The 21943-nt window shown below is 41.2% G+C and overlaps 1 protein-coding gene across 4 annotated transcripts in view; it reads right to left on the reverse strand.

The window, feature by feature from the left end:
- The window catches only part of LOC125100503 (survival motor neuron protein), a 47176-nt gene extending 28544 nt beyond the window's left edge, over positions 1 to 18632 (reverse strand). For all 4 annotated transcript variants that reach the window (XR_007127571.1, XM_047730721.1, XM_047730719.1 and 1 more), the window contains exons 1-5: positions 18485 to 18632; positions 5372 to 5443; positions 2615 to 2734; positions 1512 to 1712; positions 775 to 933 (exon numbers count right to left, since the gene is read on the reverse strand). Coding sequence is in view for 3 of the 4 variants with exons in the window: in XM_047730721.1 (XP_047586677.1) it covers positions 775 to 933; positions 1512 to 1712; positions 2615 to 2734; positions 5372 to 5443; positions 18485 to 18556 (624 nt within the window). In the remaining variant the exon portion in view is untranslated. The remainder of the gene's footprint in view (positions 1 to 774; positions 934 to 1511; positions 1713 to 2614; positions 2735 to 5371; positions 5444 to 18484) is intronic.
- Positions 18633 to 21943: the final 3311 nt, after the last annotated feature.

Consider the following 21943-nt stretch of genomic DNA (forward strand, 5'->3'; position numbering starts at 1 on the left):
GGCAGACTCCCCCCTGGGCAGGGAACCTGACACGGAGCTCGATCCCAGGACCCTGAGATCATGACCTGGGCTGAAAGCAGACACTTAATCGACTGAGCCACCCAGGTGCCCCAGTAAAAATCTTTTCTAAGTTCATTACTTACAGCCGAAAGAACCATATAGGAAAATATTATTTGCATTTTATTCTACAGAACAATCTGGGAGCACCCTAGGATTTAATCTGTATTAGATGTAAATGCTGTGTTTTCCTCCAGTTTTAACACACTTACCCAAGTGATGTGGGGAACTAGAGCATAACACCCGGCTGACCGTAAAACACCGTAATACCTTCTAACTTAAGTTCACTAAATCATCAGACTAACATGCAATCCTCCATAAATAGTTGGGAAAGTCTTTCAGTATAAAATACTCTGCATTACATTACTACCTTATTTCCTTTACAAAAAATTTTCAAGGGGTGCCTGGGTGGCTCAGTGGGTTAAAGCCTCTGCCTTTGGCTCAGGTCATGATCTCAGGGTCCTGGGATCGAGTCCCACATCGGGCTCGCTGCTCAGGAGGGAGTCTGCTTCCTCCTCTCTCTCTGCCTGCCTCTCTGCCTACTTGTGATCTCTGTCTGTTAAATAAATAAATAAATATTAAAAAAATTTTTTTCAAGTGTAGATACGTAATATCTACAGAAAATTACAGTCTCATAGAAAAGCTAAAACTCACTTAACGGAGGAGTGGAAAGTTCTTAACTATTTCCTCGGAAAACTTTTCTGAGTAGAAATGTACCTTTCCTGGTCCCAGTCCCGATCCTGGCATGGGGGGCGGTGGAGGGAGAAAAGAGTTCCATGGAGCAGCTTTTGACTTGATGTTATTGGGTTTATTTCCAGGAGACCTGGAGGAGGAGTTCTCACTTTCATCTGTTGAAATTTGACTCTCGTTTTCATTCTTTAGAAAGAAAAAACAGATGTGTTTTTGTTACAAAGGTATCTTTTTTTTTTTTTTTTTAAAGATTTTATTTGTCAGAGAGAAAGTGTGACAGAGAGCACAAGCAGAGGGTGCAGCAGACAGAAGGAGAAGCAGAAGCAGGCTCTTGCTGAGCAGGGAGCCCGATGTGAGGCTCAATCCCTGGACCCTGGGATCACGAGCTGAGCTGAAGGCAAACGTTTAACTCACTGAGCCACCCAGGCGTCCCTAAAGGTATCATTAAAAAAGAATTAGTGCTTCAGGGTGGCTCAGTGGGTTAAGCCTCTGCCTTTGGCTCAGGTCCTGATCCCGGAGTCCTGGGATCAAGTCCCACGTCGGGCTCTCTGCTCAGTGGGGAGCCTGCTTCCTCCTCTCTCTCTGCCTCTCTGCCTACTTGTGATTTTTCTCTCTGTCAAATAAATAAAATCTTAAAAAAACAAACAAACGAAAAAAAGAATTTGTGCTTCAGTAGATCAAACTAACAACTAGTTATAGTATTTAGTTTCTCATCCCCTCTTGGCTTCCAAGAATTCTTTTTTTCTCCCCCTCTGTATCCTTACCTCCTGAGCATTCTGTTCTATATTATTAGCTACTTCAGAGGCTGGGGAAAGTAGATCAGACATATTTTGCTCCTCCCTATTTCCATATCCGGTATAAACCACAACGCAGGTTTCTCTCTTAAAATCAACTGAAGCAATGGTAGCTGGGTAAACGCAGCCGTCTTCTGACCAAATGGCAGAACATTTGTCACCAACTTTCCACTATAAAAGAAACCAAAGACACATACACTCACATACTTCTTTTAAAGAGGATGAACTGCAATCTTGTTTAGGTAGGGTATGGTAGGTTGTGAAGGGGACAGTCTCCAGTTAACTCATCCGGAATGCAGAATCATATAAAAAGGTTTGGGGCCAAAAACATGTAAGTATGAATTTCCAATATAATTCTGTTTATATCATCAAGCCACAGATGTGCCATATAAATTCTGCCATTTATATAATCACGGACAAGTTTCTTAATCTCTTTAAGTCTCATTTTCCTCATCTGTTAAGTAATTACAACAAAATCTACCTCATGTATTTGCTGTAAAGAACAGAAAGGGGGAAAGCGTGTAAAGTGTCCTGTGCTGTGACCCAGGACACAGGGAGAGCTTATCAAATGTTAGCTCTCTTCCCCCTTGGTAATGATAAAACTAAAGGAACTGATGAGACACTAAAATATTTAGCTTTCGGGTCTACTATTTTAAATAGGAGATCTGATTCCACCCAGAATATTTGGTTCCTGGGTATTAGTTCAAGGGACCATAGAATGTGTGGTCCAAAGTGGGGGGATAAGAAAGCAGAGCCATCTCTCAGCTTAAGTAGAACACTGCCAATTCAGATTAGGGTTCTGTAGTACTCCTCTCAAATAGCACTGGGTTCCTCTACCACACCCCTCACATAAAGTAAACACAATCTTCAATGGATAATTCCCAACCAATTCAGTATACTTTTATTAACACTCATGTTCCTAAACTATAGAAAGTTTAATAGCTATTTTAGAATTTTGTGATTACCTGTCAATGGAAAACACTATACTAATCATTTAAGTTAAAAATATTTTACACTATTCTTAAAAACGGCAACAAATTCTTTGAAGTTAAATCTCAATGTTTAAAAATAACCTGCTTCAGGGGTGTTGTAGCATTCTTTTTTTGGCTTTTATTCTTCTTAGCAGGTTTTCTTTTAGGTGTGCCTTTTGGTTTATCTGAAGCTTCAGAAATGTCACCATTCTTTAGAGCGTGCTATGAAAACAAGAATACAAATGTTCGTGTTACAGGGTAAAACATCAAAGAAGTGTAACAAAAGAAGTCAGTCACCATAAGCTGGTCTGAAGGTCCCATCAACTCAGATAGCTTCTATTTCCTCTTTCCGTCATCCCACACAATACAAAAACTATTCTGGAAGGCATCATAGAGCTATCAGCTCTAAGGACCCTTTTATTTATTTTATTTATTTTTTAAAGATTCATTTATCTCTCAGAGAGAGAGAGAGAGAGAGAGACAGGGAGTGAGCGCACAAGCAGGGGGGAGTGGCAGGCAGAGGGAGAAGCAGGCTCCCTGCTGAGCAAGGAGTCCAATGTGGGACTCGATCCCCAGACCCATGGATCATCATCTGAGCTGAAGGCAGGCCCTTAACAACTAAGCCACCCAAGCATCCCTCTAAGGACCCCTTTAATTAAGTCCTCACTCTCATCCTTTCAGTAACATTATATTCTGCTAATCATTTGTCTTGAAATTCATGACATTTTGGATATAGCAATGCAGAGGCTCTAATGCTTTATTACCTCTCTGATCAAGTCTTAAACTTGGGCATTCCTGAAAAGAACTGTCCACCCTTCTTTACCTGCTTAGGATCATCTATTCCTATTAATTCCATTATAACCTCTATGCCAGCAGACTTTTAAAGCTATTATTCAGGTGACATTTCTCCTTCATTTAATCCAACATTTCCAATTACCAATTTCTTTTCTTCACATTTACTTCACACTCAACACAATTAAAAGTAAATATCGGGGCGCCTGCATGGCTCAGTCGGTTAAGTATCTGACTCTTGGTTTATTTATTTATTTATTTTTAAGATTTTGTTTATTTAGGGGTGCCTGGGTGGCTCAGTGGGTTAAGCCTGCTTCCCCCTCTCTCTCTTCCTGCCTCTCTGCCTGCTTGTGATCTGTCAAATAAATAAATAAAATCTTTAAAAAAAAAAAAAAAGATTTTGTTTATTTATTTGACAGACAGAGATTACAAGCAGGCAGAGAGGCAGGCGGAGAGAGAAGAGGAAGCAGGCTCCCCGTTGAGCAGAGAGCCCGATGCGGGGCTCGATCCCAGGATCCTGGGATCATGACCTGAGCCGAAGGCAGAGGCTTTAACCCACTGAGCCACCCAGGTGCCCCTGACTCTTGGTTTCAAATCAGGTTATAATCTCAGGGTTGTGAGACTGAATCCCACTCTGGGTTCTGCTTGGGATTCTCTCTCTCCCTCTCCCTCTGCCCCACCTCCTCCTCATACTCTCTAAAATAAAAATCTTTAAAAATAAATAAACGCACACTATTTTTTCCTCTACTCAGACTACTTCCCTCTGCAATAATGTTAATTCCATCCAATACTGAGCCCTACTTTAACCTGCATTTTACAGAACCCCACACTAGTATGCTTCTTTTTTTTTTTTTTTTTTTAAAGATTTTATTTATTTATTTGTCAGAGAGAGGGAGAGAGCGAGCACAGGCAGACAGAGTGGCAGGCAGAGGCAGAGGGAGAAGCAGGCTCCCTGCTGAGCAAGGAGCCCGATGTGGGACTCGATCCCAGGACGCTGGGATCATGACCTGAGCCGAAGGCAGCTGCTTAACCAACTGAGCCACCCAGGCGTCCCCACACTAGTATGCTTCTACTCTAAGGGTATACTGTAAAGCATTGCTGACAAATCTGAATTCAGCTTCAAGGATGATATACAGGTTTGATCTTTACCTCATGCTACAGGAGTGACTGAGGGAAAGAAGCGGACTTTGTACCTGGTGGTCTGAGGATATGCTCTTTGCCTGGACTACTGAAGGCCCATGCATGGTGCTCAAAAAAACCAAATACCAGGCGCCTGGGTGGCTCAGTGGGTTAAGCTGCTGCCTTCGGCTCAGGTCATGATCTCAGGGTCCTGGGATCGAGGCCCGCATCGGGCTCTCTGCTCAGCAGGGAGCCTGCTTCCCTCTCTCTCTCTCTCTGCCTGCCTCTCCGTCTACTTGTGATCTCTCTCTGTCAAATAAATAAATAAAATCTTAAAAACAAAACAAAACAAAACAAATACCTCACTTGGTAGGGAAAGTGATAATGGCAGACAACTGTGTAAATGTCTTGTTTGGGCTACAAAAAGAGACTACAGCCCCTAAAAGAATAGTATATTCCTACCAGCAGGAACACTTGATAATCAACTCACAGGATTTGGGGAAGATTAATTTAAAGTAAGCACAGCAAGTAGAATGGTGCCTAAAATGCTGTACACATTCTCCAAGTACTAATTATAGCACTACTGATATTTATCATTGTTATTTCAGTGAAGGCTTGTTAAATGGACATTATAATTCAGGCTGCCCTTCTGCTAATCTGAATAAGAGGACTTCTATTGTTTGATACAATGCAAACACATTAAAAGTAATTAGTGTTTAAAATTCTACTCCAGTTGCCTTTGCTAAAGGGATGACATACAGAGAACCTGCCTACCTTTAAAGGAAGATTATCCGACGGTAAGTTAATTAAGCAATGGTATCTACTGGTCTTCAAAATTAGAACTGAGTGATACGTACATTAACACTTTAAGTATGTTATCAGCTAATTTTTTTTAACCAAATGATTAACATGAGGAAATAAGGAAATGAGTTAGTAAATATTTCATACCTTAAACGAAGCCACAGCTTTATCATAAGCTTTTATCAATGCTGTATCATCCCAAATGTCAGAATCATCACTCTGGGAAGGGTAAAGAACAAAAACGTTTATATGGATTTCATCAAAATGTATGTTAGATAGTATCAAGAGCCATCTTACTCCAGACATAATGAAATTACACTAAAAATAGGTCTTTAAAATCCTAAATAAAACTAAAGAAAACCTACCTACTTAGTATGTGACATTACCCCCAAAGCTAGACCTATGTAAATGCTCTAAGAGGTATGCTGAAAAGTGAATGCTCCACAATTTAATGAATAAGTATGTCTAAGGGTAACTTGTGTTTCAATCCTTTTTATGAGCCGATAAATGGTTTAGCTTGGCAGTGTGGGAAAGTACTTGGCCATTACCTTGACTTTATACAGACTACAGTAATGCTAGCCTGACCATAGAATCTGAGGTCTAAAAAATATTCTTTCCCCCTTGACTTATAGTATGTCTAGATTATTTATTTATTTTTTTTAAAGATTTATTTATTTATTTATTTGACAGAGAGAGCTCACAAGCAGGCAGAGAGGCAGGCAGACAGAGAGGAGGAAGCAGGCTCCCTGCCGAGCAGAGAGCCCGACGCGGGGCTCGATCCCAGGACCCCGAGATCATGACCCGAGCCGAAGGCAGCGGCTTAACCCACTGAGCCACCCAGGCGCCCCAGTATGTCTAGATTATTAAAAAAATTCTCGGGGCGCCTGGGTGGCTGAGTTGGTTAAGCGACTGACTTCAGCTCAGGTCATGATCCTGAAGTCCCGGGATGGCGTCCCACATTGGACTCCCTGCTTGGTGGGGAGTCTGCTTCTCCCTCTGACCCTCCCTGTTCCCATGCTCTCTCTTTCTTTCTCATTCTCTCTCTCAAAAAAAATAAATAAAATCTTTATTTAAAAAATTCTCAAAATGTTTAAGGTTATAAATTATTAATAGTGACTAATCAATTTTCATTTTGTTTTATTTATTTTTAAATATTTTAATTTATTTATTTGACAGAACAGGACAGGGAGAGAGCGAACCCAAGCAGAGGGGAGGTAGAGGTAGGCAGAGGGAGAGGGAGAAGCAGGCTCCCCACTGAGCAGGGAGCCTGATGTCGGAGGACTGAGCCACCCACGTGCCCTTGGAGAGGGCATTCTTTTTTTTTTTTTCTTTTTTTTTTGAAGATTTTATTTATTTATTTGTCAGAGAGAGACAGCGTACAAGCAGGCAGAGTGGCAGGGAGAGGCAGAGAGAGAAGCAGGCTCCCCGCTGAGCAAGGAGCCCGATGTGGGACTCGATCCCAGCACCCTGGGATCATGACCTGAGCCGAAGGCAGTGGCCTAACCCGCTAGGCCACCCAGGCGGAGGGCATTCTTTTTTATTTATTTATTGGACACAGAGAGACACAGCTTGAGAGGGAATACAAGCAGGGGGAGCAGCAGAGGGAGAGGGGAAAAGCAGGCTTCCCACTGAGCAGGGGCTTGATCCGATGTGGGGCTTGACCCCAGGACTGGGATCATGACCTGAGCTGAAGGCAGACACTTAATGACTGAGTCACCCACGTGCCCCAGAGAGGGCGTTCTTTTTCTTTTCTTTTCTTTTTTTAAAAGATTTTATTTATTTACTTGATAGAGAGGGAGAGAGAGAGATCACAAGTAGGCAGAGAGGCAGGCAGAGGGGGAGGGGGAAGCAGGCTCCCTGCTGAGCAGAGAGCCCAACGTGGGGCTTGATCCCAGGACCCTGAGATCATGACCTGAGCCGAGGGCAGAGGCTTAACCCACTGAGCCACCCAGGTGCCCCCAGAGAGGGTGTTCTTAAAAGTAAAACACATAGGGGCGCCTGGGTGGCTCAGCGGTTGTCTGCTTTTGGCTCAGGTCACGATCCCAGGGTTGTGGGATTGAGCTCCCTGCTCAGCGGGAAGTCTGCTTCTCCCTCTCCCACTTCCTCTGCTTGTATTGTGTCTCTGGCTGTGTCTCCCTCTATCCAATAAATAAATAAAATCTTAAAAAAAAAAAAGTAAAAACGCAAAGCAACTCAAAATCCTCACATGGCAATGGTTATTGTCAGATCAGGGAAACAGGACATTTCAAAATGAAAATTAAAGACACCTCAGATTTTATACAAAGCTATTACAATAAAAAATATTTTAGCTGATAAAACTTCCCAAATAACAATCACAAAAAGAAGAAAACACAACACCCAACTGAAATTAAATATTCTTAAACTAGCATCCACAAACTGATTTAAAACAAGTATTTAAAAAACTTAGATGGGAGGCGCCTGGATGGCTCAGTGGGTTAAAGCCTCTGCCTTCAGCTCAGGTCATGATCTCGAGGTCCTGGGATCGAGCCCCACATCGGGCTCTCTGCTCGGTGGGGAGTCTGCTCCCCCCGCCCCGCCTCTGCCTGCTGCTCTGCCTACTTGTGATCTCTGTCAAATAAATAAAATATTTTTAAAAAAATAAAAATAAAAAACTTAGATGACAAAACGGCAAAAGGGCAAGATTTGAATCAAGAGTTAAAATCAAGAAAGAAATGGAAGAAACAGTAATGTTGGCTACAAAGTAACCAAAGAAAAACACATTTGACTGAAGACTTAAGTGGTCCCAAGGAAAAGCTGAGAGAAAGAAAGAAAAACAAGAAGTGAAATGATAAATATGAGTGACTAGCAAAGAATATTTAAATTATGTATAAATGGGGGGTCCCTGAAGAATAAAGCCTAAAAACACAAAACAAACAAAAAACTCTAAAAAAACCTTACAGCCTATAAACAAAAAGATCAAGTCATTTACAAGATAAAGAAAATCAGTATTAGACTGTCCTATAGAAATCTATGAGAAAAATGGGGTGCCTGGGTGGCTCAGTGGGTTAAGCGTCTGCCTTCGGCTCAGGTCATAATCTCAGGGTCCTGGGATCAAGCCCCACATTCAGGATGCCACTCAGCAGGGAGCCTGCTTCCCCCTCGCTCTCTCCTACCTCTCTGCCCACTTGTGATCTCTGTCTGTCAAATAAATAAATAAATAAATAAAAATCCCCCCCCCCCAAAAGAAATTTATGAGAGAAAGTATAAGCCAAGGATCTTGTGATACACCCTACCTATCGTTCAAGTACCAAGACTAACTTACAATGTGCAAGAACACAACTAGTCTTTGCAGAGGAATCTACTGAAAATAAGCTTCATCCAACTAAGATATGAACAGGGAAATCTTGGGTTAAAAAAAAATAAACCCTTGGGGCGCCTGGGTGGCTCAGTGGGTTAAAGCCTCTGCCTTCAGCTCAGGTCATGATCCCAGGGTCCTGGGATCGAGCCCCACATCGGGCTCTCTGCTCAGCGGGGAGCCTGCTTCCTCCTCTCTCTCTGCCTGCCTCTCTGCCTACTTGTGATCTCCGTCTGTCAAATAAATAAATAAAATCTTTAAAAAAAATAAAAAAATAAACCCAATGCTGTTAGCATCAAATATATATAATTGCAGTTTTAAGAGAAAAGTAAAGTACATGTGACCCTTGAACAACAGATGGGGAGGATTAGGGGTACCAACTCCTCTCTACCCCCCTCTACTGCCCCCCAGGCAAAAATTTGTGTATAACTTTTTTTTTTTAAAAGCAGACTCCATACCTAACATGGGCTTGAAGTCACGACCCAAAATCAGGAGTCACATGCTCTACTGACTGAGCCAACCAAGCACCCCTGTGTATAACTTGACCTGCCAAAACCTTAACCACTAATAGCCTACTGCTGACCCGAAAGAAGCCTTACAGGTAACATGAACAGCCCATTAACACACATTAGATAAAAGTATTATATATTGTATTCTTTTTAAAAATTTAAAAAAGATTTTATTTATGTATTTGACAGGCAGAGATCACAAGTAGGCAGAGAGGCAGGCAGAGAGAGAGGGGGAAGCAGGCTCCCCACCGAGCAGAGAGCCCGATACAGGGCTTGATCCCCGGACCCTGAGATCATGACCTGAGCTGAAGGCAGAGGCTTTAACCCACTGAGCCACCCAGGCGCCCCTATATGCTGTATTCTTACACTGAAGTAAACTAAATATTAAAATCCTAAGGAAAATACATTTATATTACTGTACTGTATTTATGGCAAAAAAATTCACATACAGGTGGACCTGCGCAGCTCAAACCAATACTGTTCAAGGGTCAACATCTATTAAATTGACAAGCTGATTCTAAAACTCAAATGGAAATACAAAGGACCTAGAATAGCCAAAACAACTTTTTTTTCTTTTTATAAGATTTTGTTTATTTATTAGAGAGAGAGAGAGAGAGAAGCAGTCTCCCTACTGAACAGGGAGCCCATGGGACTCGATCTCAAGACCCTGAGATCATGACTTGAGTGGAAGGCAGATGCTCAACCCACTAAGGGCACCCAGGTGCCCCTAGCCGAAACAATTTTGAAAAAGCAAAGCAAAGCTGGAGGATTTAATGTATCTGACTTCAAGATGTACTGTGAAGTTATAGTTATCAAAAACTGGATATGCAGGTGGTTTGCTTTCAGTGTTCTAAAATTGTCATTCCATTGTCCATTGAAGGAGCGCCTGGGTGGCTCAGTGGGTTAAAGCCTCTGCCTTCGGCTCGGGTCATGATCCCAGGGTCCTGGGATTGAGCCCCACATTGGGCTCTCTGCTCAGCTCTCTGCTCTCTCTACCTGCTTGTGATCTCTCTCTGTCAAATAAATAAATATTTTTTTAAAAAGTCTGTTATTAGCACAAGATAGATAAATAGACTAATGTTTAATAAAGCTGAGTCATAAATAGTCCCACACACATATGACTGATTTGAAACAAAGGTACAGATGCAATTTAGTAGAGAAAGCATAGTAGTGTCAACAAATGGTGCTGAAACAATTGGAAACTCTTACCCAGAGAAAAGAATTTGCATCCCTATCTTGAGCCATACTCAAAAATTAATTCATAATGGATCACAGAAATGTAAAACAAAACTGTAAGACTTAGGAGAAAAAACCCCGTGACCTTAGTTTGCCTACACAAAAAGAACACTGGGAAAAAAACACCCTGAAAAATTAGATTTTAGCAAAATGAAGAATTCCTATTCCTAAAAGAGACAATGTTAAGAGACTGAAAAAGAAAGCCACAAACTGGGAGAAAATATCTGTGAATTATCGACCTAGTGAAGATTTTGTATCTAGCATATTTGGAGAACTTGCAAATATCAACAAAATCCAATTTAAAAATTGGGTGGTTTAGGTGGTTAAAGATCTGACTCTGGCTCAAGTCATGATCTCAGGATTCCAAGATGGAGCACCATGCTGGGCTCCATGCCCAATGGGGAGTGCTCTTCTCCCTCACCCTCTTCTCCCCCTTCCTCTGCTTGTGTTCTCCCATATAAATAAATAAGTAAATAGATAACAAAAGACAAACGGTCTCAGCACTTTGTCAAAGAAGATAGTAAATACGTAGCAAATAAGCACATAAAATGACAATCAATATCATCAGTCATTAAGGAAATCCTAACTAAAATAATAAGCTAGGGGTGCCTGGCTGGTGGAGTTGTGAGTTTCTGAGTCCCATGCTGGATGCAGAGATTACTTTAAAAAAACAAACAAACACAAACTTTAGAACAATAAATAAAATCTTGAGATGGCACTACATTAGAATGTCTTAAGTTAACAAGAACTACCAATCCAAATATTAAAAAGGATGTGGAAAATACGGGAACGTCACACATTACTAGTCAATATGTGACATGGTACAATCACTCTGAAAGAAGAGCTTCACACCCTCCCTTTTTTAAAGGCCATACTGAATTTATCCAATGGGTAGCATCCCATTTAACAAATAGTAGGGTGCTCCCAAGGCAGCTCCCCCCCCCTTTTTTTTAAAGTGGGCAACACATCATCATGGGGGTTTGAACTCATGACCCAGAGTCACATGTTCTAATGACTGGACCAGCCAGGTACCCCCACGCCAAGGCAGCTTATTAAAAAGTTAAAATACAACTACTCCATGAGTACATTTCCAAGAGAAATGAAAGTTTAGGTACATACAAGTCTTCTCCACTAATACAGCAGCTCTATTAGTAATAGTCCCCAAATGAAAACAATCCAAGTGTCCATGAACAAGTGAATGGATAAACAAATCACAGTATATTAATGCAGTGAGGCACTATAGCAGTAAAAAAGGAATGAACAACTAGTATGTACAACAAAATGTGTGAAACTCAAAATAACTATTATGAATAAAGGAAGCTAACCTAGATTTCATGTTTATAAAATTCTAGAAAATGCATACTAATCTGTGGTAACAGAAAATGTGATCCAGCAGTTATTGGGGGAATGGGAGAAGAGGAGGAGTGAGAGGGAAGGACTATAAAGGGGTATTAGGAAATCCAAACCAGCCCACACACTGAGATCACAAAGAAAAGAAATGGCTGTTGGGGCACCTGGGTGGCTCAGTCAGTGCCTGACTTTTTTTTTTTTAAGATTTTATTTTAAAGTTTTTATTTATTTATTTGATAGAGAGGGACACAGAGAGAGAGGAAACACAGGCAGGAGTGGGAGAGGGAGAATCAGGCTTCCTACTGAGCAGGGAGCCCAATGCAGGGCTCCTCCCAGGACCCTGGGATCATGACCTGAGCCGAAGGCAGACACTTAATGACTGTGCCACCCAGGCATCCCTCCCTCCTTTTAAAAAGATTTATCCATTTATTTGAGTGAGAGACACTAAAAGAGAGTGTGTGTGCACATAAGAGTGGGGTGAGGAGCAGACAGAGAGAGAGAGTAGCAGACTCGGTGCTGAGCAAGCAGCCTGATCCCAAAATCAAGCCCCAAGCCAAAATCAACAGCTGGATGCCCAACCGACTGAGCCACCTAAGCATCTGACTCTCAGTTACAGCTCTGTTCATCATCTTGGGGCTGTGGGATAGAGCCACATGTCGGGCTCTGCACTAAGCAACTAAACCAACTGAACCACCCTAGCACCCCACCATTATTACTGTTTCAAGCTACTATGTTTTGGGTGATTTGTTACACAATAGCCACCAGAACAGGACATAAGCACTGTCTTTATGTATCTGTTTCTCGGTTACCAGTAGTAGTAGCCTAGGTTTCCCAAGGTACTCCTCAATTCTGCCATCTTCTATAATTCTCAATTGCTGACACTTCTGTTGTGATCTCTTGAGTAATCAGCAAATCCTGCTCCCAGTATCTTTAACCTCTTCTCTGAATATTCTCTTTATCTTCTTGTTTTAAAATCTAGCTTTGGGGTGCCTAGGTGGCTCAGTTGTTAAGTGTCTGCCTTCGGCTCAGGTCATGATCCCAGAGTCCTAGGATCAAGCTCTACATCGGGCTCCCTGCTCAGTGGGAAGCCTGCTTCTCCCTCTCCCACTCCCCCACTTGTGTTCCCTCTCTTGCTGTGCCTCTCTCTGTCAAATAAATAAAATCTTAAAAAAAAAAAAAAATCTAGCTTTCCCCAAAGATGCTTCTTTCCTTACAGACATTCAAATGAAGTATTTTCCCCCTTCATATCCCTCAAATTATTGTACCACAGATGGGAAAGCAATCTTCCTTCTCCTCACACCCACTTCCAGATTTTCCTTCCTCCTTCCTTCCTGAAAACTGTTTTAAAAATCCTGTTACCAGACTCCACTGTCTATTATTCCTCTTTATGCGATCATCTACAGCCATCTGAGTCACCTTTCCTCATTTTGAGATTTATATCTCAGTACCTCTTTGCAATCTACCCCTGTCATTCCTGATCATTGAAAAACCCATGATCCTTCCAATATCCTATCATTGCAGGTCATTAAATAAACTCCTTCCTACCAACGATCTTGTACACCCAACAGCAGCCACTAACTGATATGGTTCTTACTTATAATAATCAATAACACAAGCTTTCCATAAACTTGGTTTAAAGAATCCTACTCTTCCTGGGCAGCAGAGATGAGTAGATATTTCTTGGAAGAAGACACAGAGGGCCAAAACACACATGAAAAGATGCTTAACATCTCTCATCATCAGGCAAATCCAAACCAAAACCCCAAGGAGATATCAACTCACACCTGTTATAATGGCTAAAATCAAGAACACAAGAAACAAGTGTGGGTAAAGATGGGCAGAAAAAGGAATCCTCCTGTACTGTTGGTGACAATCCAAATTGGACCAGCCACCATGGAAAACAGTATGAAGATTACACAAAAAATTAATAATAAAACTACTCACCCCCTGTGATCCAGTAACCACACTGAATATATACCCACAGAATACAAAAACACTAAACACTAACTTGAAAGGATATATGCACCCTTATGTTTAACAATCATTTCATTTCATCATAGGTATATTCTTTAATCCCCATACCCCCACCTACCTCTCCTAACCATCAGTTTGTTCTCTCTAGTTAAGAGCCTTTCTTGAAAAAAAAAAAAAAAGAAAAGAAAAAAAAAGAGCCTTTCTTGGTTTGTGTTTTTCCTTTGTTTTCTCTTTCTCCCCCCCCCCCCTTTTTTTTTAAACGTAGGCTCCAGGCCTAGCATGGAGCCCAATGTGGGGCTTGAACTCACCTGAGATAGAGACCTGAGCTGAGATCAAGAGTCAGACGATTTACCAACCAACCCACCCAGGCACCCGTTTGTTTGGTTTCTTAAATTCCACATAAGGGTCAAATCAGGGGCATCTGTCTTTGGCTCGGGTCATGATCCCAGGGTCCAGGGATCAAGGCCTGCATCAGGCTCCCTGCTCAGTGGGAAGCCGGCTTCTCCCTCTCCTCCTGTTTATGTTCCCTCTCTCGCTGTCTCTCTGTCAAATAAATAAAAAAAATCAAATCATACACTATTTTCCTATTTCACTTTCCTATTTCACTTAGCATTATACTCTCTAGCTCTATGCATGTTGTTGTAAATGGAAAGACTTCATTCCTTTTTAGGACTATGTAATATTCCATTGTATATACATACTGCATCTTCTTTATCCATTCACAGATCAATGGACACTTGGACTGCTTCCAATTTGGCTAGTATAAATAATGCTGCTATAAACCTAGGGGTGCATATATCCCTTTGACTTAGAGTTTTTGTCTTTTTTGGAGTAAATACCCTGTAGTGCAATTCCTACCTCTTAAGGTAGTTGTATTTTTAATTTTTTGAGGAACCTTTATACTGTGTTCCACGGATGGACCAATTTGCATTCCCACTGACAGTGCAAGAGGGTTCCTTTTTCTGCACAGCCTCACACACACTTTTTTAAAATTTTAGCCATTATGACAGGTGAGATGGTATTTTTTTTTTTTTTTAAAGTAAACTCTGTGCCCAACATGGGGTCAACTCATGACTCCAAGATCCAGAGTCACTTACTCTACCCATTGAGCCAGCCAGGCACCCCTCATTATGGTTTTGATTTGCATTTCCTTTGTGATGAGTGATGCTGTGCTTATTTTCATATGGCATCTGTCTTCTTCTTTGGAAATGTCTGTTCATGTCTTCTGCCCATTCTTTTCTTAATTTTTAGTTAATTTTTTAAAGTAAGCTCTACATCCACCAATGGATGAGCTCGCAACAGTGAGTTAAAGAGTCATATGTTCTACTCACTCACACAGCCAGGCGCCCCTCTTCTGCCCATTTTTAAATTGGATTGTTTGCTGGGTATTGAGTTCTATCAGTTCTTCACATATTTTGGATACTAATCCTTTATTGGATATGTCATTTGCAAATACCCTCTCCCATTCATTGGTTGCCTTTTAGTTTTGATGATTGTTTTCTTTGCTCTACAGGAACTTTTTTTCTGATGTAGTTCCAAAAACTTTTGCTTTTATTTTGCTTGTCTCAGGAGACTTATCTAAAAAAATGGTGCTATGACCAATGTCAGAGAGATTACTGCCTATGCTCTCTTCAAGGATTTGTATGGTTTCAGATCTCACATTAGGTGTCTAATCCATTTTGAGTTTATTTTTGTGTATGGAGAAAGAAAGTGGTCCAGTTTTTCTACCACATTTGTAGAAGAGTTGTTTTTTTTTTCCATTGTACATTCATTCCTCCTTGGTGAAAGATTAATTGACCACACAATTGTGCACTTATTTTGGGGTTTTCTGTTCTATTCCATTGAGCTATGTATTTTTATGCCAGTACCATACTATTTTAATTACTACCAATCTGTTATATATCTTGAAATCTGGAATTCTGATACCTTCAGTTTCACTTTTCTATTTCAAGATTACTTTGGCTATTCAAGGTCTTCTGTATTACCACACAAATTTTAGGATTATTTGTTCTAGTTCTGTGAGAAATACTGTTAGTACTTTGACAGGGATGGTATTAAATCTGTAGATTGCTTTCAGTAGTATAGACATTTTAACAATATTTGTTCTTCTAACCCATGAGCATTGAATAAATGCCTTTCTGCCTCTTTACGTTGTCCTGAATTTTTTTCCATTGGCATTTCACCTCTATATTTACTGCAGCATTATTTAGCCAAATAATGGAGGCAGCCCAAGTATCCACCGATAGATGAATGGATAAAGATAATGTGGTTATATAAACAATGGAGTATTATTAGCTATAAAAATGAAGTCTTGCCATTTGCAACAACACAGACAGACCTAGAGAGTATAATGCTAAGTGAAATACATCAGTCAGAAAAAGACAAATACTGTATGATCTCACTCTTAAATATGTGGAATTTAAGAAACAAAACAAAGGACAAGGAGGCACCCGGCTGGCCCAATTGGTGGAGGATGCAATTCTTGATCTCAGGGTAGTCAGTTCAAGCCCCATGTTGGGTGTGGAGCCTACTTAAAAAACAAAGCAACAGGGGCGCCTGGGTGGCTCAGTGGGTTAAGCCACTGCCTTCGGCTCAGGTCATGATTCCAGGTCCTGGGTTCAAGCCCCGCATCGGGCTTTCTGCTCAGCAGGGAGCCTGCTTCCTCCTCTCTCTCTGCCTGCCTCTCTGCTTACTTGTGATTTCTCTCTGTCAAATAAATAAATAAAATCTTTAAAAAAAAAACAAAAAAAAACAAAAAAAAACAAAGCAACAAAAGAACAAAAAAAAAAACACAAACGAAGGGGGGAAAAAAAGAGACAAACTAAGAAACAGACTCTTAACTATTGAGAACAAACTGATGGTTACCAGAGGAGAGGTGGCTGGGGAGATGGCTGAAATAGGTGAAGGGGATTAAGAGTAAACTTACCATGATAAGCCCTGAGTAATGTAGAGAAGTATTGAACCACTATAGTGTACATATGAAATATTACACTGTACGTTACTAATATTACGCTGTACGTTGAGTATACTGGAATTGAAAAAAAAAAAAAAAAAAAAAAAGAATCCTACTTTCCGGGGCGCCTGGGTGGCTCAGTGGGTTAAGCCGCTGCCTTCGGCTCAGGTCATGATCTCAGGGTCCTGGGATCGAGTCCCGCGTCGGGCTCTCTGCTCAGCAAGAAGCCTGCTTCCCTCTCTCTCTCTCTCTGCCTGCCTCTCCGTCTACTTGTGATCTCTCTCTGTCAAATAAATAAATAAAATCTTAAAAAAAAAAAAAAAGAATCCTACTTTCCACAACTATCACTTTCTAGCCTCTGCAACTTACTCCTAGTAGGTGGATGATGGCAATCATTCCATCTCATGGGGACAAAACACTGATCCTCCAACTTTTTAAACTCCTACTCTAAGAACCCTCACTCCATTTCTTAGCCAGCTTAAATTCCATGGCCAATTATCAAGACATTTCCATTGTATCTCGGTAAAGATACAGCCCCCTGGCTGTAGCTTTATTTAGGATAGAGAAAGAGAGTGAGAGTACAAGTGAGGGAAGGGGCAGAAGGAGGAGGCTCTCCACTGATGGGGAGCTTGATGTTGGCCTCCTAACAGGATCCTGGGATCATGACCTGAGCCGAAGACAGAGGCTTTAACCCACTGAGCCACCCTGGCGCCCCCAAACTACAGCCCTTTTAATTTCAACTCTTAATTCACTCTGTGCCTGCCCTCACACACCTGAATTGAACTTAGCTGGAGAAAAATACAATTATGCTGCCTAGTCCCCTTTATACTCATGACCACAAATCTCAAGTAGACCATCAACGTGGCCTAGCAACACTTCCACTACATTTCCCTAGTCCAACACTCATTCTCTATCCCTAGTTTCGGCTCTCTCTGCTCAAATCTCCAACATTTTGTCCCCTCTCACTTCTAGCTGATGACTTTACTTCTTTTACTGAACACAGCCACAATCAAAAGAGAACTTTGACAAATCTGTCCAACCACAAAGGTCTCTATGCACATAATTACCACAATATTAACTGTCAGTGTTTCTAACAAAGGCCAAATCCATCCTCTCTTAGCTATTTTAGAACAGGGCTTCGACATTTCTGTCTCTTGTGTCACCAAGTTTTCAGTCCTTACTGGATCTTTCCCACCAGCCCACAAAATGTTGAAACAGGTTTCTCTCACCTTACAAACAAAAAACAAAATTGAGAATCCTGTTTATTTCAGTGCCCCTCCATCTACTGGCCAATTTCTCTACCTTCTATTTACAACTTGAAATATTTATTTATAAATTTTCCCTTTATTTTCTTCTCTCCCGCTCCAAACTCACTCCAATCAGATTTTACCCAAGGCTGATCTTCCCCCTTACAAACCTTCTCTACCTACAGTCTTCCTAAGCACACCTGAGTAAAAAGCAATTTCAGTTCGGGACAATCTTGAAATTACCCTTGACTTACCTTTCTCAAATCTCCATTATCGATTCCATGTGCAAAACCCACAGTACCTCTTGACTTCAAACTACACCTGGAATCCAAGTATTTTATTTTCCATTGCTAACACCTGGGTCTAAAAGGGGATCATTTCAACGGACTCCTAACTGGTCCGCCTCCCGACCACTTCCCAATCAGAAAGAATGAACAAATGAAGGTACGATCAAGGTGAGGTAGGGAATCGTCTCTCAGCTACCAGGGAGTCCAAGCCGCAAGAGGAAGGAGCTCGTGGCTAAAACATCCCAAACGTGTGAAGACGTAGAAACCTGGAATACGGCTCCGCAATCAGCGAACCCGCCAGGTCCCGTCCAGTCGCGGGGGCCGGGAGGAGGGCGCTGGGAGCCCGCTCGGGGCACTCGTCGGGAGGCGGTGCCCTCCAAGACCTCACCTGGCCTGTGCCGCGCCGGAATAACACGGAGTCCTCCTGCTCCGGGACGCCACCACCTCCTCCCATCGCCATGACGAGCTTACTGCCGGGTGCACGGCGTGGGCAGCGTCTCTCTGGAAGTGACAACTTCCGCCGCCGGGGACCTCTGGGAGCGGAAGAGTACGGTGTCCTGGAGAGCGGCCACGAGGACTGGAGAACTCCGCGTGGTCGGTAGGAGTGGTTGCAGTCTCCGTGATTGGTCGTATTGCTCCGTCTTTTCCGCCTGCTTTCAATTCTTTGATTTCACTTTTTGGTACGTTCGTAGAGTGATTCTACCAGGGTGTTTTTGTTTTAAGCAAATTTCCATAGAAAATATTGTCCATTGCAAATAATTTAGGAAATGTGGGCAAGAAATATAAAAGTCTAGAGGTAACCATTAATACGGCTACCATTTAAAAAATGCTTTACAAAGTTTTATGTTAATTTTCACCACCCCGTAAGTGCGGAATTATTATGTCCATTTTAAAGAAATTTACTTTGGAATATGTGTACCATAGACTACTACTCAGCAATAAAAAGCAACAAGGGGCACATGGCTGGCTCAATAGGTACAGCTTGAGGCTTACTCTGGGGGCGGGGGATGTGAGTTACACTCCCACACGAGGTGGTAGAGATTACTTTTTAAATTTTTAAAAAGTAATGAACTGTTGATATCCCCCCCCACCCCACCCCCCGCCAAGGAAACCAGCACAGAGCATTTACGCAGCTGCCTGGATTCCTTTAGCCACTTCCCAATATTAACATTTAGGTGCATATCCATTCTCCCAAACCTTCTCTAGCAAATTTTTAAACTTAGAAAACGAATCAAGGGACGCCTGGGTGGCTCAGTTGGTTGGACTACTGCCTTCGGCTCAGGTCATGATCCCGGAGTCCCAGGATCGAGTCCCACATCGGGCTCCCAGCTCCATGGGGAGTCTGCTTCTCTCTCTGACCTTCTCCTTGCTCATGCTCTCTCTCACTGTCTCTCTCTCAAATAAATAAATAAAATCTTTAAAAAAAAAAAAAAAGAATCAAAATGAACAAATGGGACTGCATCAAACTTTCATTCTTTGCATAGTGAAAGAAACCAACAAAAGGAAAAGACAACCTACTGAATGGGCAAAGACATTCTCACATATGTTTTAACTGATAAGGCATTAACATCCAAAATCTATAAAGAACCCATAAAACTCAAAGTTAGAAAACAACAAAAGGGAAGCCTGGGTGGCTCAGTGGGTTAAGTGCTTGCCTTCAGCTCGGGTCATGATCTGAGGGTCCATTAGGCTCTCTGCTATGCAGAGAGCCTTCTTCTCCCTCTCCCTCTGCCTACTTGTACTTTCTCAATCTATCAAATAAATAAATTTAAAAGACAACAAGAAAACCCTCCCAACCCCCAAAACCAATTCCCTTAAAAAATGTGCAGAGGCCTTGCACAGATACTTTTCCAAAGAACACATACAGATGTCAACAGGTACATGGAAAGATGCAAAATATCACTAATCATCAGGAAAATGCAAACCAAAACTACAAAGAGCTATTACAGGTGTTGGAATAGCTATTATCAGAAATACAAGAAGTAACAAGGAGAGTAACGATGTAAAAAGGGAACCCTCATGCACTATTGGTGGGAATATAAATTGATGGAAACTCCAGATGAGTGGATAAAGATGTGTTTATACACATATGCACAATGAAATCTTCCATTTACAACAACATAGACAGACCCAGAGAGTACCATGCTATGTGAAATGAGTCAGAGAAATACCATATGACTTTACTTACATGTGAAAACCAAAAACAATTGAATGAAACAAACAGATTCCTAGAGAATAAACTGACAATTGCCAGGAAGTGGGAGGAGTCTAATAGTAATGGATAAAGTGAGAGAGATAGGCAAGAAAAATGGGATCAAATATTGTCCAATGTTTATGAAGTTGCATTTTTTTTGTCTTTACATGGATCAAGCAGGATTTTAGATCTTAATAGGAGTTTATCATTTATTTTTCCAGATTCTTTATTGTTTAGGATTTAGTATTTATTTAGTATATTATTATTAAGTATTTAGTATTTATTAAGTGTTTAGAATTGCCAGATGGATTTAAAAAAAAAAAAAAACCACTGAGATTTCTCTCAATCATAAAAATTCTCACAATAGCATTTTTTTTTTTTAAGCTCTTCACATAATGTGGGGCTCAAACTGACCACCTGGAAATCAAGAGTTGCACGATCCTATGGGGCCAGCCAGGAACCCCTTCACAATGGCATTTGATGCAGAAATTTGAAGAATTTGGAATGAGGGTTTTATTTTTTTAAGTATAACTTATGTACCATAAATTTCACCATTTTATTTATTTATTTTTAAAGATTTTATTTATTTGACAGACAGAGATCACAAATAGGCAGAGAGGCAGGCAGAGAGAGAGGAGGAAGCAGGCCCCCCCTAGAACAGAGAGCCCGATGTGGGGCTTGATCCCAGGACTCTGGGATCACTACCTGAGCTGAAGGCAGAGGCTTTAACCCACTGAGCCACCCAGGTGCCCCTAAATTTCACCATTTTAAAGCAAACAACTTAGTTTTTAGTGTATTTGAAAGGTTATGCAGCCACCACCGCTAATTCTAGAGCACTTCATCACCCCAAAAATAAACTTGTACCCATTAGCCATCACTCCCTATTCTTTCCTCCTTCCAGCCCTTCACAACTACTCACTTTCTATATATGGATTTACGTATTTTTATATTTTATATAAATGGAATATGTGGACTTTTGTGTCTGGATTTTCTCCCTTAGCATAAAGTTTTCAAGAAGGAATAAATATCTTAAATTCAGAATGGCAAATTCTTTGTGGAAAAAGTATTTCTCCTTATGAGGACCAGGTTCACCAACAAAAATGAACCTGTGGAATTTTTGTCCTCAAAGAAAATATTAAGTTCTTTTATCCCTGATGGTGACCTCTGTTTGAATTTATGTATTTTATAAAGTTATTTCATAGGACACTCAAAGCACAATGTAATGCACTTCCAAAGAAAAGCCATTTCACCTGATTTGAAGGCATTTACGAAAACATCAAATTTAACTTCATGAACTGGAACACATCTTCGTGCATATGTAATTTCCAAATAAAAAACCTATCTTCAGTGACTCTTGGAACTTGCCCAGGAGCAAATAAAGGATTCAAATAATTAGTGATGAGGTTTCCGATTTGAATTTCAAGTGGAAGAGTGAATAAACAAATGACAAAGGCAAACCAGTTAGTTCCTTACCCTTATTATCAGGGTCTAGGGGCAGATCAGAGATGTTATCAGTGATTTTAGTACAAGAATGCTCACAGACCTGTTATAGCCGCATAAAGTTAAAACTTAAAATTGATGTTTTGGCTTTTTCCACCATCTTGGGGCTTGTGGAGGCCTGCTGGGAACAGGACTCCTCTAAAATGCTGAAAA

This window comes from Lutra lutra, chromosome 5, assembly GCF_902655055.1.
Source record: "Lutra lutra chromosome 5, mLutLut1.2, whole genome shotgun sequence".
Lineage (NCBI taxonomy): Eukaryota > Metazoa > Chordata > Mammalia > Carnivora > Mustelidae > Lutra > Lutra lutra.